Below are 15159 nucleotides of genomic sequence, written 5' to 3' on the forward strand. Positions count from 1 at the left end.
CACACACACACACACACACACACACACACACACATTCTTGTTCTACCTTCAGAAGTTTTTGTTTGACATTATCTTCCAATCTGGAAATGTTTTATTTCAAACTTAATATTCTTAATTTCTGTGTGTATGTGTGTGTGTGTGTGTGTGTGTGTTACTGAGGATTAAATCCAGGAGCGTTTTACCTCTGAGCTACACCCCCAGCCCTTTTTACATTTTATTTTAAAACAAAGTCTTACTAGGTTGCTGAGAGTCTAAGTTGCTGAGGCTATCCTTGAACCTGTGATCCTCCTGTTTCAGGCTCCCGTGTACTGAGATTACAGGCTTGTGCCATCATGCCTGGCTTAATATTCTTAATTTCTGGGAGTTCTTTCCCACTCTGTAATGTTCCCTTTCTGGAGCAGCTTGTTCTCCCCGGGGTATAATATCCCTCTTCACTCTAAAGGTATCACGGTGCTGTTGAAGTTGTACTGTCCCTGCTTACAGCTGGCTTCTTCTGAGTTCCGAGACCATCTTATTCATCTAATTTGTGATTGGGCAGGGCACTGAAATACTTGGGTGGGAAGGATCTCCAAATGTCAGCATTTGAGTATCTGTACATCTTTCTGGCCTCTCTGATGTGTAATCATCAAATCTGCCTAAAATGTTTATATTTAGCTGCTAGTGTTCTTGGAACCAAGAGGAAGAAGGATGGCCTTCATGGGGTTTCAGCTTTTCTGGACAGGGTACATAGGTTGGAGGAGGGACCCTGGGGTCTTTACAGACTTCCCGCCCATCTTCCCATCTCAGCCCCACCACGAGGAGCCCTGCGGGGCCACCACTCACAGAGAGCAGGAGGGACTCACCTGTCCTCTCCATCCTACCAAGGCAGGTGCCACTCTTGTGTCTGCTTTCTGTCATTCAAAAAGAAGGAGAAAATTGACTTCTCTTATCTCCTCTTAGCTCCTGTTCTCTTTGTTCTTGTGGGTCTATATTTCCTCCTTATCCTTTATGTCTTTTTTTTTGTCAGGTTCAGGGGTTAGTGGAGATAGAGTCAAATAATGAAAAGGCAAGATACGTTTTTTAAAAGAGGATCAGAGCAAATTAACTCTAGGACCTGGACGCTACTGATAGGAATGGATGGGCAGCCAGCGAGAGAAGCCGCTCAGGCCCTGTAGCCAGGCTGCTTCAGCACATGCCAGGCGGTAACTCAGGGGACAGAGGGGCATGGTGGCACACACCTGTAATCCTGGTACTTGGGAGGCTGAGACAGGAGGATGGCAGGTTTGAGGTTAGTATTGGCAATTTAAGGAGACATTGTTTCAAAATAAATAAATAAAATATTGGCCGGGCATGATGGTGCACGCTTATAATCCCCGCGCTTGGGAGGCGGAGACAGGAGGATCGCGCAGGTTCGAAGCCAGCCGTGCTGGCTTAAGAGACCCTGTTTCCAAATAAAAAAGTATATAAAAAAAAATAGGTCTAGGAGTGTAGCCCGGAGGGGTAAAAGGGCTTCCAGGAACCCCAGTACCACCAAAAAATTAAAAAATTAAAAATTGAATAAAATAGAGCTTAGAAGTAGGAAACCCATGGTTTTCATCCCCAGTACTACCACCAAGAAAAAAGAAAATTTTAAAAATTCACAGGATACATTCACTCCTGCACTCCACGGGTATTTATTGATCACTTGCCACACGCCAGGTATTGTTTTAGACTCGAGAGATACAAGAGCAAGACAGAGGCCTTTTTCAGTTCTCTTGGATCTTGTATTCAGTTGTAGAATTTGAGCAACAAATAATGAATAAACAAGATAACACAGTAATGATATAATGATATGTTCTCAGGAAAATTAAATAGGGCTGTGTGTTCGTGAATATAAACGCTGATCCGCTTGTGGGGCACTGAAAGTAGCCCTGAGGTCCGATTTCCTCATTTAAGAATGCAGAAATGAGAGCCAGGTATGGTGGTGCATGCCTTTCATGCCAGTACTTGGGAGGCTGAAACAGGGAGATCTCAGATTCTCAGCCAGCCTCAGCTACTTAGTAAGGCCTTTCGTAACTTAGTGAGACCCTGTTTCAAAACAAAGACTAAAAAATAAGGCCGAGGGTATAGCTCAGAGGAAGAATTCCCCTGGGTTCAATCCCCGGTTTCAAAAAAAAATGCAGAAATGCAGGTATGAAGAGGGGAAGGGCTGTGCCCACTGTCACGAGTAAGAAACCCTTATCAGGACCAAGGCCCCCTGACTCCCACTCCTACATTCTTCCCACTGTTCACTTCAGTGCAAATCACAAGAGCACGATGCTCCTTTGAACTCCAAGGGAAACAGCTAAACCTAATGGCTCCTTCAGCTGCATCCAGCAGCAGCCAGCCCAGCTTCAGTGAACAGTGATATACCACACTGTCAGCTTTAGACTCTTTTTTCTTTGGGGGGGGAAGTGGGAGGAGGACTGGGGATTGGTCCCAGGTGTATTGAACTATACCCCAAGTACTTTTTATTACCATTTTTTAAAATTTTGAAACAGAGTCTCACTAAACTGCTGAGGCTGGCCTCAAACCTATGCTCCTCCTGTCCCAGCTTCCCAAGTACTAAGATTACAGGCATGCACCACCACATCCAGTTTTTTGTTTGTTTGTTTGTCATTTGAAACAGGGTCTAAGTTACCATGCTAAAGCTTTAGACTCTTTATTGGACCTGGCAGCTCCATGGGCTACCGGCACGCAAACTAAAGAAATTCTAGAGCTCCCGATTGACCTAAAAGTCCAGACATTGCTTTACATGTTTGCTTCAAAAATTATAATCAATTCAAGATAAAGCACAGCACTAAACTCTTGTAAAGAGACCTAATTTCTTGAGAGCTCATCTGAGTTTCCCAGGATTCCAGGACACGGGTTTAGTAGGGGAGGAAGTGTGAAGCCACCGCACTGAGACATTATCAGCAATGTGAGGCTTTCCCACAGCTCCCAAAGGTCCTGGAGAAGCATTAGGAATTATTATCCATCCACTGCTTCCTCCCCCCAAAAAAAATATTATGCCCCTTGGAATAGTTGCGGGGTTTTTTTTCATTTTTTTTCATTTGTTCATTTGTTTCTGAGGTCATTATTGTTACTCTGTTACTGTAAAAATAACACAGGTGAGAAACAGTGGGCATTACTGGAAATAAGAAAGCAATGGGGTGCTGGGTATAGTCAAAAAAGCATACAACCCCAAAGACATTGGGAGGCTAAGACAGGAGGATTGAAGGTTCAAGGCCAGCCCTAGCAACTTGGAAGTAGAAAGGGAGGGAGGGACAGAGAGGAAGGAAGGGAGAAGAGGAAGAGGAAGAAGGAACAAAAGAGAGTGAGAGGAGAAGGAAGAAAGGAAGGAAATAATTGTCCACCACCCACCAAAAACCAATGCTAGCATTTTGATGAATTCTCTCCATTTGTTTTCTATGAGCAGAGCTAAGTGTTGATGACGCTCTTCACACAGTTATATATGTGACTGTGCATCCTGTCCTGCTTTTGTTTTTACTTTATATGAGATATGCAGTTTGGATGCTGTTACGAAGTATTATAAATACCTAGAAGCTCGTATTTAACCATTCACTTGGTAGATGTATCATAACTACTTAGCCATTATCGCTGGATTTTTATGTTTTAGTTTTTTGTTTTGTTTTGTTTTTTGCAGGTCTGGGGATGGAACCTCTGAGCTTCACTCCCTGCCCTATTTTTATTCTTTATTTTGAAACAGGGTCTCACTGAGTCACAAAGGGCCTCACTAAGTAGCTGAGGCTGGCTGCGAACCGCCAGCCTCCAGTCTCAGCCTCCCAAATGCTGGGATTACAAGCGTGAGCCACCACGCCCAGCTTACATTTTAGTTTTAAAGGTTTTAAGTTATTGTTGCAATTTTCCTCATTTAAAAAAAATTGCCATCCTGAACACCTTCATATTTACGTCCACATAAACACAGGTGCATGTCACTCCGATGATGGGTCTCTTTTTTCTGCAGTTGGAAGGGAATCGTGTAATATTCTGCCTTGATTGATTTTACATAATCAAATGAAAGCAGCCTGTGAGGGTGGAACCCAGGCACCAGCAGCGGGTGCAGGGAGGGGAGGGGAGAGGAGGAGGAAGGCCAGACTCTGCACAGGAGACTCCTCAGTGCCTGGGAAACCAGGCCAAGAAGACCTGCTCCGGGTTCACACCACGAGGACCAGCTCCGCCTCAGCCCTGGCCTGTGGTGTGTAAGACCTTAATTCACGGGCACCCTGCCTCATGCCGGCTGAGGGCTGTAGAGGAATTGGATGGAGGAAGTGAGCGGGCAGCCGGCCAGGAGAAGAGGAGGAGGCCCGCTTATCTGATGGGCAAGCTGGAGCATGGTCTTCCTCTGCGGTATCAGATCCGAGCGCTTGGCAGAGCAGCGTCAGAACCCGGTGTTCGCGGTTATCAGCAGCTCAGGTGGCAGGCATCCTGGGCAAGTACCAGACTCCTGGGGAAGGGGACGTCTTCCCGTGGACGCTCTCTGGAAAGCAATGCAAGCGAGGACACGAGTGAATGCTCATCTTTCATGAGGGGGCCCTGGGTCCCACTGTCCCATTGGTTTTAGCAGGAAAAGTGTCTTATTTGGGAGACCTTTAAAGGACCTTCTTCTCTAGATAGGCATAAGGCCAGTCTTCTAGTTTGCCTGGGTTAGGGCAAAACTTCATTAATTAACTAATTTGTTTATTGTGTATGTGGCACTGGATATTGAACCCAGGGGGATTCTACCTCTGAGCTACACCCCCAGCCCTATTTTATTTTTTATTTTTTATTTTGAAAAAAGTCTCCCTAGGTTAATGAGAGTCTCCCTACTTGCTAAGGCTGTCCTCGAACCTGCAATCCTCCTGTCTCAGGCCTCCCAAGTACTGGGATCAAAAGTGTGCACCACCACACCTGACTCCATTAAGATTATTAAAAAAGAAAAGATTGGTTATATAATAATCTATATATATACATACCATTGATAGTTTATTCCCAAACATGTTCTCAACGATTTCTATTTCATTTCCTCTTTACTCTTTTTCTTACCTTTGAGATACATACACAGTCCAATTTTATTTTTGTTTTTTGTTTGTTTGTTTGTTTTCATTTTGTTTTTTTGTTTTGTTTTGTTTTGTGGTACTAGGGGTGGAACCCAAGGGCTTTCTACCTCCGGGGTACACTCCCAGACCTTTTTTCTATTTTATTTGGAAACAAGGTCTCACTAAGTTGCTGAGAGCCTCACTAAGTAGCTGAGGCTGGCTTCGAACCTGTGTGATCCTCCTGTTTCAGCCTCCCAAGCGCGGGGATTACAAGCGTGTGCCACCACGCCCGGCTCAATTTTATTTTTTATTTTGAAGCAGGATCTCACTAAATTACAGAGAACCTTGCTAAATTGCTGGGGCTAGCCACAAACCTGCGATCCTCCTGTCTCAGCCTCCCAAGTACTAGGATTATAGGCATGTGCTGCCAAGCCCAGTTCCTTTTCTATCAAATTTAAAGAATAATTTAGTTGGGATTACAGTAGCTAGTAGCTGGGATTACAGGCATGTACCACTGCGCCTTATTATAACTTGTGGAGAGGAGGAAGGATTGAGCCCCAGGGCACTCTACCTCTGAGCTACACCACCAGCCCTATTTTATTTTATTTTATTTTATTTTATTTTATTTTATTTTATTTTCTGCAGTACTGGGGATGGAACCCAGGGGAATTCTACCTCTAAGCTACACCCCCATCCCTATTTTTTATTCTTTATTTTGAAACAGTCTCACTGAGTTGCAAAGGGCCTCACTAAGTAGCTGAGGCTGGCTAAAAACCATGATCTTTTTGTCTCAGCCTCCCAAATGCTGGGATTACAAGCGTGCACTACCGCACTGGGCTCCATTTTTTTTATTTTAGTAAAAATTTACTTTAATATCTAAATTACTGCGCACTGGCCTTGAACCTACAGTGCTCCATCTCAAGTACTGGGATTAAAGGCCTGTACCATGGCTGGCTCTAGAATTTATTTTTTAGACAAGTATTCAGAGAGCTAATGCTGCTCAAGGGACCACCCAAGGTGCTTTATAATTGTTGCCTCATTTAATCTTCACAACGTAACCTATGGAGTCAGGGCTGTTGCCATTCCTTTCCACAGATGAGGAAAATGAGACAGAGAGGTTCGGCACTTGCCCTGGTCACACAGCTGGCGAGGGACCACACAATCTGAGCCCTTAACACTAGGCTATGCTCCTCTGGAGAATCGGGGCCCCACGGGGACAGCAGGACGATGCTGGCTCAGGGCTGTCCTCTCTGAATGCCACTGAAAACCCATCGGGGCATAGTGGTGTTCGTTCTCCATAACACATGGACGCTCATAGGGGCAGTCTAGCTCACATCATTTATACGAGAAGGGGGTTCAGATAATCTCCAAAAACTAACCATGTGAAAGCAGATCCAAGTGAATGCAGTCGTTTCTGGGGAATCTGAGTAAGAACTCTGAGAGCGCAGCTGGGTGGAGCTCAGGAAGTCTCTGTGTGCAGCAAGAGAGGCCCACACAGGTAAAGCGCTCAGGGAGGGGCCAGAGGCAATGGCGGACATGATCAGAGTGCGGAGCCAAGGAAAGGAGAGAGTGGTGGGAGGAGAAGGAAGAGGCCTCAGAGAAGAGAGAATGGGGATGGTGAGCGAGGAGGCTCTGTGCACTCAGGAAAAGTGGAGAACCAAGAAATTGACCATGGAAAATGACTGCTACAATGCATCGGTATGTGGAGATGTGGAAGAGATTGGACCCAGGGGCCTCTGTGCTGACTGAGGATGGTTCTACCCTGGGAGGGACCAAGGGATCAAAAATCAAACCCAGTAGGGAGGAGAGAGGAAGGAGGCAGGGAGCCAAGAGCAAAGGTACCTACTTGTAATCTCAAGGAGGGAGGCTGAGACAGGAAGACTCAGAGTAGAGGCCAGCCTCAGTCATTGAGGGAGATCCTCGCAACGGTTTCAAAATGAAAATTAAAAAGAACCAAGGGTGAATGAAGTTCAGAGGTAGAGTGCCCTTGGGTTTAATCCCCAGTGCCAAAAAAAAGAGTAAATTTTTTTTTTTTTTTTTTTTTTTTTTTTTTTTTTTTGGTGGTACTGGGGTTCCTGGAAGCCCTTCTACTTCTGGGCTACACTCCCAGACCTATTTTTACATTTTTATTTGGAAACAGGGTCTCCTAAGCCAGCGCGCGTGGCTGGCTTCGAACCTGCGCGATCCTCCTGTCTCAGCCTCCCAAGCGCGGGGATTACAAGCGTGCGCCACCACGCCCGGCTTAAAAAAAGAGTAAATTTTAGAAGTGAGGAACGTTTTCCCAACTCCTTGTCTATGTCTTCACGATTAATAAGTCAAGACAGAAAACAAGTGGGACAGGAGCTGCTCAGTGCCTCGGGCCATGTGGGGTGACTTCAGAAGGAAAACTCTGCTAAAAAGACAGAAAAACTAGAAAACACCAAGGAGTCGTCTCTGGAAAGGAAATGTTGGGAACTGAAGCCAAGCCTGAGGGTCGTTCTCCAGGCCCCAAAGGGAGAAATTAGAAACAAATATGCCAAGAAAAGGAGAACAAAAATCTAATGATTTTCCAAAGAAAGCATTCAAATAGTTCTTAAGAAGCTGTGGGGAAGAAAAGAATTGGGACAAAACAGAAATGTCGTTTGCAACATTTTCTACAACATAAACATGAAAAGGATTCAAACTCCTGGGACCAGGGTCAGCGCCAGGACAAAACCTTTCGCAGAGAACTAGGGAGCGAGGTGACAAGGGGGACAAGGGGAGTAGGGAGGCCTCGTTAGTCCTTTAGAAATAGAAAGAGGATTAAAGATCCCCAATCCCTGGGGCTATGAGAAGGATGGCTTGCTGCCTCACACAGAGGACCAGAGCAGTCAGAAAGAAAAATGAAAACTAGCGTGCGTTTCTAAGAATGATGGCCTAGTGTCCGTGAGGGAGTTTGGGTTTTATTGGTTAATGAGGGGCATGCTCTGTGTAATTAACTTTCATTAGGTGTGAACCATCCGCCCAGGAGCAGGCCTAAGACACGAAGCACCAATGAATCACATTTAAGGATCACAAATAAACGTCTTACAAGTGTGCCAAGATGATCTGGCCTCCCCCACCCCGCCCTTGGCCTCTGCCCTGCTGGCAGGCTCTTGGAACTTTCCATACTGACTCTGGGCCCAGGGTCCTGAGCGGTGCTTCTCAAGCGTGAATCCCAGGCCCTGAGCACCCTAAAGCCTCCTGGAAACTCTGGGAGAAGACAGGGAGGGACTCCTGCCCTGCCTGACACCATCTCATCCATCTCTCCCACCCCTCTCTTGGTCCCCCTCCTTGGAATCCCCTCCCACCACCCGGTGTAGACCTGCAGGAGACCTTTCCAAGTCATTGAGCTGGGGTGCACCGAACCATTCATCCTGCATTTGCGCCATAATGGTTTTCTTGGCTGAATCTAAAGCTTAAGCGTGGTTATCTATTAGGTGTGTGGCCAAAGAAATTGCCGGCTGATCCTTTCTGCTTCTGTGTGAAGACTCTCGGGAGATTTACAAGAGGCCAACACCACCATCTAGTGGTGAATCTCTCCCAAAACTGGACCTTGAATTATAGACACAGAACCCGGTTCTTCATTCTCACCTACTCCATCTCCTGCAAGTCCCACCCCTCTTCCATCACCCTGGGGCTGGTTATAACTTGCCCTGGGGTCGATAGGGCTTCTATCTAGATGACACTCGGGTGTTTGCAACTAGATCCTGAGTCCCAATTCTACACTGACTTGGTCTGCAAAAGGGCTACGTCCATCCCTGGACTCAACCTTGTTCTCCCTGACGGGTGTGTGACTTGTGTGTGCTGGCAATGGGTATGCTGGGCCCCAGAAAGAACCAGGAATATCTGGTGTTGGCTCAGAGGAGTGGCTTCCCAGAGCATAGATGTTTACCAACAGAAACTCTTCAAGTTAGAAGGAACATTCATGGCCGTCTAGGTCAATGTCCTACAAAGAGTCCCTCAGTAGAAGATGAAATCAATTCAGGAGAGTGTTTCCAGTAATTGAGGGGAAAAAATGAAATAGACTATCAGGGTAAACTTCTGTTTGGTGATATGTCTGATCATGTGGTATATACTGGTCAAAACATAAAATATAGTTTTTGTGTGTGCATGGTACTAGGGATTGAACCCAGGGTCATTCTACCTCTGAGCTATACCCTCAGCACTTTTTTAATTATTATTTTGAAACAGGATCTCACTAAGGTGCTAAGGGTGGCCTTGAACCTATGATTATCCTGTCTCAACCTCCCAAATACTGAAATTAGAGATGTGTACCACTGTGCCTGACTTAAAACATATTTCTTGTGGAAGTCTACAATACAGAAAGTTTAAGAGAACTGATCTAGGCCACACCAAGAACCAGGAGCTTAGGCCAGTGCTCCCACCCCTCCAACCACAAACACACCCCAGAATAAGGACATCATTTGCCCAGTGTTGTGTGGTTTGAGGAACATTAGATGCACTAGTCAAGGTGTGGGTTCAAGTCCAGCTAGTATTTCTCAGTATCCCAGAGACCCCTTTTCCGAATCACGACAGGGGATATTCCTGTTAAAAATACACATCTGTGGGCTCTAACTTGAGCCTACTGAGTCATAATCTGTGGGTTGGGCCTGGGACAAGAAAAGAGCAGCTGGGGGATGTGCACGGTGCGAGCCCTGCGGTGACTTTTATTTACCCTCCGTGGGCAGCCCCCTCTGGACCTTTCTGAGCTCATATTTGCTGCCGGGTGAGACGGCGTTGATAATGTGACCTGGTTCATGCAGGTATCTTGCTAACCATAAAGCACTTACAGAGGTCAGCTGGTACCATCCCACAGCGACCATCGCTAAAGCGAGTTTTAGGGAAGATGGCACTGGGGGGGATAGACCTGGGAAAGGGGGGCTGTGCGTTTATGAAACAGGACCAGGGAAGGTAAATGGAGAAGATGAGCCAGCGAGCATGTTTTCGTCTCCTTCCCACCCGTCAGTCCCACAGAGCTCCCATCCTGGCCTCCCCAGCAGCAGTGCCCCGTCCCCCATGGGGTGTGTTCAGCACAGGCTCCCGCCCTGTGGCTGGGGGTGGTGTGTGTTGTTCTCTACCAGTCTGATGCACCATTTTAACCTTTTTGGCTCCCCTCTGCCATTCAAGTCCCTTTAGTAGAAACTTCTCGTGGTCCCAAATGCTAAGGCTCGGGCCCGGTGGGACTGCTGATTCCCTGTCACCGTGGCATTCCCTGGGCCCACCCTGGGAAGATGCTTCCTCTCCCAGAATGTGTGTGTGCGCCTCTGCAGGACACGTTAGGATGCTCGGGCCCTGGGCTCTTAAATCAGAGATGCACAGATTGGTACAGTGGGGCTTCCTCTCTGGACCGCTGCTGGGGGCAAACCTTGGAGGAGAACAGGCCGCAAGCACCAACCTCCTCGTTCCTTCCCTCCCTCCCTGTCACTCTGCCCCCTGAGTGCTGTGCGGAGGGGTCTATGCTGGTTTTCAAGAGACACACTGATAACCTAGTGTGTTATCATGGAGATGTGAAGCCAGAGGGAAGGGGGCCAGATCCCCAAGGTGAACCGTGAACCATCTCAGTGTGCAGCTAGTGGGCCTGTTCCTGCCTCTCCAGTCTCTGTACCTGTTTATTGGGTCTGTCCAGGATCAGAAATGCCAGCCTGAGGGGAAGGCATACATAGGGTTTTGTTTTAACCATATTTTTTGTACTGAGGGTTGAACCCAAGGCCTCACATGTTGTATGAGGCCTACATTCTATATCCCCAGCTCTTGATTTTGTTTTGAGACAGGGTCTCATGACCCAGGCTGGCCTGGATCCTCCTGCTTTCCAACCTCCTGCCTCAGCCTCCCCTGTACATGGCCTTACAGGCATGCATCACCATGCCTGGCTGAAAATACATGTCCTTTTTATTTTTTAACCCAGGAGCATTCTTCCTCTGAGCTGCACCCCCAGCCCTATTTTTTAGTCTTTATTTTAAAACAGGGTCCCACTGAGTTGCAAAGGGCCTCACTAAGTAGCTGAGGCTGTCCGCGAACCGCAATCCTCCTGTCTTAGCCTCCCAAATGCTGGGGTTACAAGTGTGTGTCACCACACCTGGCTCCCCAGCCTGATTTATTATTCTTTATTTTGAAACAGGGTCTCACTGATTACAGAGAGCTCACAAGTTGCTGAGGCTGGCCATGAACCTGTGATCCTCCTGTCTCAGCCTCCCAAGTACTAGGATTACAAGTATGCGCCACCAATGCCCAGCTTCCCATCCCCATTTTTTATTCTTTATTTTGAAACAGGGTCTCACTAAGTTGCAGAGGGCCTCACTAAGTAGCTGAGGCTGGCTGTAAGCCTTCAATCCACCTGTCTCAGCCTCCCAAATACTGGGATTATAAGTGTGTGCCACCCCCCCCCACTCCCTGTTCTTTTTATTTTATTGATTTTTTTTTAAACAGGGCCTTGCTAAATTGCTGAGAGTTTCACTGAGTTGCTACGGCTGGCCTCAAACCTGTGACCTTCCTGTCTCAGCCCCCCAAGTACTGGGGCGACAGGCATGTACCACTATGCCTGGCTATATATATTCTTAAATAAGATTAGCCCCTCCTCTTCTCATTCATCCCCCCAACCCCTAGACGCTGAGCCACACTCTAAAGCCCTCTTCCTCTCCCAGAGGGCTGCTATTTTGTCTCTGCCTTTAAGTTGAAGGCCCTTCTTTGGCGGTGCTGGAAGTCTCTGCTTTAGGCTAACAGCACCAGTGAGGCGTGGGGATGAGGGCCATTGCAGGGTTAGGAGGAAGGAAGGTTGCCCTGTCCATTATTCCCAGACAACAACGAGCGAGGTAGAAACTCACGCCAGCACAGGCAGCGCCTGGGGGCAGCAGGGGCAGGCAGAGACATCGAGGAGAGCCGTGTATACACAGGGAAGGGGGCTGAGGCACAATTGGCTGGGAGCCTGGCAAAAGAGTAATGAAAAGAACACAAAAGAAGCAAAAAAGAATTAGAATGAGCCTGGTTCTGGGCAGGCTCCCGCCTGGCTGCAGCTGGGACTTCGGAGTGACCAGGGACACTGTGCTGATTGCCTTTATTTTCTTCCTTGTTTTCTTTCCCATCCCGACCCTCTTCCATCTTCTGTCTTCTCTTCATCCTGAATCCCATCTTTTCCCTTTTCCTTCCTCCTGCTCCTCCTCCCCTCTCCCTCACTCACCCTGTATTTCCCACCTTCCCCCATGTCTCCCCTCCCTCCTCCGCGCCCTCACCTTCTAAACCCCTCCCCACCGCCCCACTGAAGCTCTCAGGCGGCTGCGAGTTGACCGTGGTCCTCCAGGACTTCAGCGCGGGCCACAGCGGCGAGCTGACCATCCAGGTGGGGCAGACGGTGGAGCTGCTAGAGCGGCCCAGCGAGCGGCCGGGCTGGTGTCTGGTGCGCACCACGGAGCGGAGTCCCCCGCAAGAGGGCCTGGTCCCCAGCAGCGCCCTGTGCATCTCCCACTCCCGGAGCAGCGTGGAGATGGACTGCTTCTTCCCGTTGGTGAAAGGTAGGAGTGAGGCAGGCCAGGGCATGGCCGGGAAGCACATCCCGAAGTGACCTGTCTCCTCAACCCACTTTGTCCCTGTGGGATTCTTCTGTCATTTAACCTTTCTGAGTCCATCTGATCTAAAAATGAAGGTTGGGAGTGTTGAAAGCCTAAGCAGATGGGCATGGAGTGATTTGGATTTTCATGTCTCGGAAAAGCCACAGTAGGGCCTGCTTTGCCACAAAATGTTATTAAATACCAGTTAAAATGCAAAAATAAAAACAAAGGTCAAATGAGGCGACCTTATGCTCTCTTTCAAGCCAGGCACGGTGGCACACACCAATAATCCCAGTACTTGGGGGTCTGAGACTAGAGGACCAAGGTTCAAGGCCAGCCTCAGCAACTTAGCAAGACTCTGTTTAAAAAATTAAATTAGGAGCTGGGCGTGGTGGTGCACGCTTATAATCCCAACATTTGGGAGGCTGAGACAGGAGGAATGCAGTTCAAGGAGAGCCTCAGCTACTTAGTGAGGCTGTCTAAAACTCAGTGAATCCCTGTTTCAAAAAATTAAAGAGTAAAAAATAGGGCTGGGTGTGTAGCTTGGAGGTAAAATGCCCCTGAGTTCCATCCCCAGTACTGCAAAAAAAAATTTTTTTTAATTAAATTAAAAGGGCTGGAGGTCAGCTTGGGGGTAGCATGCCCCTGGGTTCAATTTCCAGTGCCAAAAAATAAATAAAGTCCCTCCCAGCTTTCCCACTGCATTGCGACACATTTGGAAAGGTCCTCTTCCACCTACAGCCAAATGTGGCCTCCACTCCTCTCTTCCCCAAGGCCCTGCGCCCTCCACAGCCACTGCTGGCTTTCTGATGCCCCAATTATAACCCTAACACAGAGGGTCAAGCATACCCAGAAACCAGCCGCAGAGGCACGGGGCTCGGCCCTTCCTCCCTCGGCCTGGCCAGGGTTCGAGGCCCACCACTGATGTCCTTGAGCGGGTCTGCTCTGCAGGCCTTGGCTTCTGTTTTATGTATGTTCTGTGTTCCCTGCCCAGCATTGCGTATTCACTGCTTCTCACACCAGAGAGACTGATGAACTTGGAGCACTCTCCCTGAGGAGGCCTCCCTGCTAATCTAGAAGCTTCTCCTGGAGAAGCACTGCCTTGAGACTGATACAACACCAGCTTCCAACGTCAGAGGCATTAGGGCTTTGAACAACCTTCTCCTCCTCCTCCCCCTCCTCCTCTTCTTCCTCCTCCTCCTCCTCCTCCTCCTCCTCCTCTTCCTCCTCCTTTTCTTCTTCTTTGCACAGAGAATTAAACCCAGGAGCATTCTTTTTTTTTTTTTTTTTTTTTGGTGGTACTGGGGTTCCTGGAAACCTTTCTCTGGGCTAGACTCCCAGACCTATTTTTATATTTTTTATATTTATTTGGAAACGGGATCTCTTAAGCCAGCACGGCTGGCTTCGAACCTGCGCTATCTTCCTGTCTCCTCCTCCCAAGCGCAGGGATTACAAGCGTGCGCCACCATGCCCAGCAACCCAGGAGCATTCTATCTCTAAGCTACATGCCCAGCCCTTTTTATTTTGAAACATGGTGTGACTAAATTGCTGAGGGTTTTTCTAAGTTGCCAAGCCTGTCCTCTGACCTGTGATCCTCCTGTCTCAGCCTCCAAGTACTAGGATTACAGGCATGCACCACCATGCCCAGCTAACTCTTATATTTTGTTTTTTTGTGTGTGGTACAAGGGATGGAACCCAGGGGCATTCTACCTCCAAGCTATACCCCCAGCCCATTTTTAGTCTTTATTTTGAAACAGGGTCTCACTGAGTTGCAAAAAGGCCTCACTAAGTAACTGAGGCTGGCTTCAAACCTGCATGATCCTCCTGTCTCAGCCTCCCAAATGCTGCAATTACAAGCGTGCGCCACCACGCCTGGCTACTAACTCATGTAATTTACATTGAGGAAACTGAGGCCCAGAGATTCTTGCAGAGACAAGTCTTAGTTCTGAGCTAGTTCCAGTTGTCAGCATTGGAGACATCTTCTAGGCAGAACTGTGCTAGATATTTACAGTAAAGAAAGAGTTGGTGACTTGTCTCTGTCAGAGGAAGGGGCAAGGATCTCCTTGAGATCTGCTTCTTGATGTTGCTACAAACTTATTGTAAACATTTTGATTCTGGAATTCCAGCTGGTCTCTCTGCAAAGCCTGACTTTCTCCTTTGCCACTAGATGGCAGTATCAGGCTGCAGTATCGGTGATGCCTGGCTAGCCATCGTGCCTGGCAGGTGTTTTCATCAGGAGAAACTTCCAAAATTAAAATCGCCTCTGTGATTCTCCTCACACACCTGAGGCCCCTCATCCGGTTTAGCCATCATCTGCTCCCCCCTTTCCTCTGAGGACAAAGGAGCGGCCATCTGGAAACTATGGGAATTTGCAATTGCAGGTCCTGCTTCTCAGTCCTCTGAAGCCCCTGGAGAAACTCTTGGCACCAGGGAAGAGGAAAATCAGGAAACTCAGAAATCTGGTTCTATTTGGAGTCTAGCCAGGGAAAAATAGGACTTACAGAGGGCAGATGGTTGGGGTGAAATGAAGTAATCGATTAAAAAAACAAGACACAACAGTGCCGGGAGCTCAGCGCACAATCGTCTTAAGTTATTGCTATCAC

The 15159-nt window shown here is 47.8% G+C and overlaps 1 protein-coding gene across 5 annotated transcripts in view; it reads left to right on the forward strand.

The window, feature by feature from the left end:
- Positions 1-15159, forward strand: part of KALRN (kalirin RhoGEF kinase) — a gene marked incomplete at both ends in the record, with an annotated part of 686722 nt that overhangs the window by 515913 nt on the left and 155650 nt on the right. For all 5 annotated transcript variants that reach the window (XM_080696283.1, XM_080696272.1, XM_080696284.1 and 2 more), the window contains one exon: positions 12274-12520. In XM_080696283.1, the coding sequence (XP_080552409.1) occupies positions 12274-12520 (247 nt within the window). The remainder of the gene's footprint in view (positions 1-12273; positions 12521-15159) is intronic.

Source organism: Muscardinus avellanarius (assembly GCF_963383645.1).
Source record: "Muscardinus avellanarius genome assembly, chromosome: 5".
NCBI classification, from domain to species: domain Eukaryota; kingdom Metazoa; phylum Chordata; class Mammalia; order Rodentia; family Gliridae; genus Muscardinus; species Muscardinus avellanarius.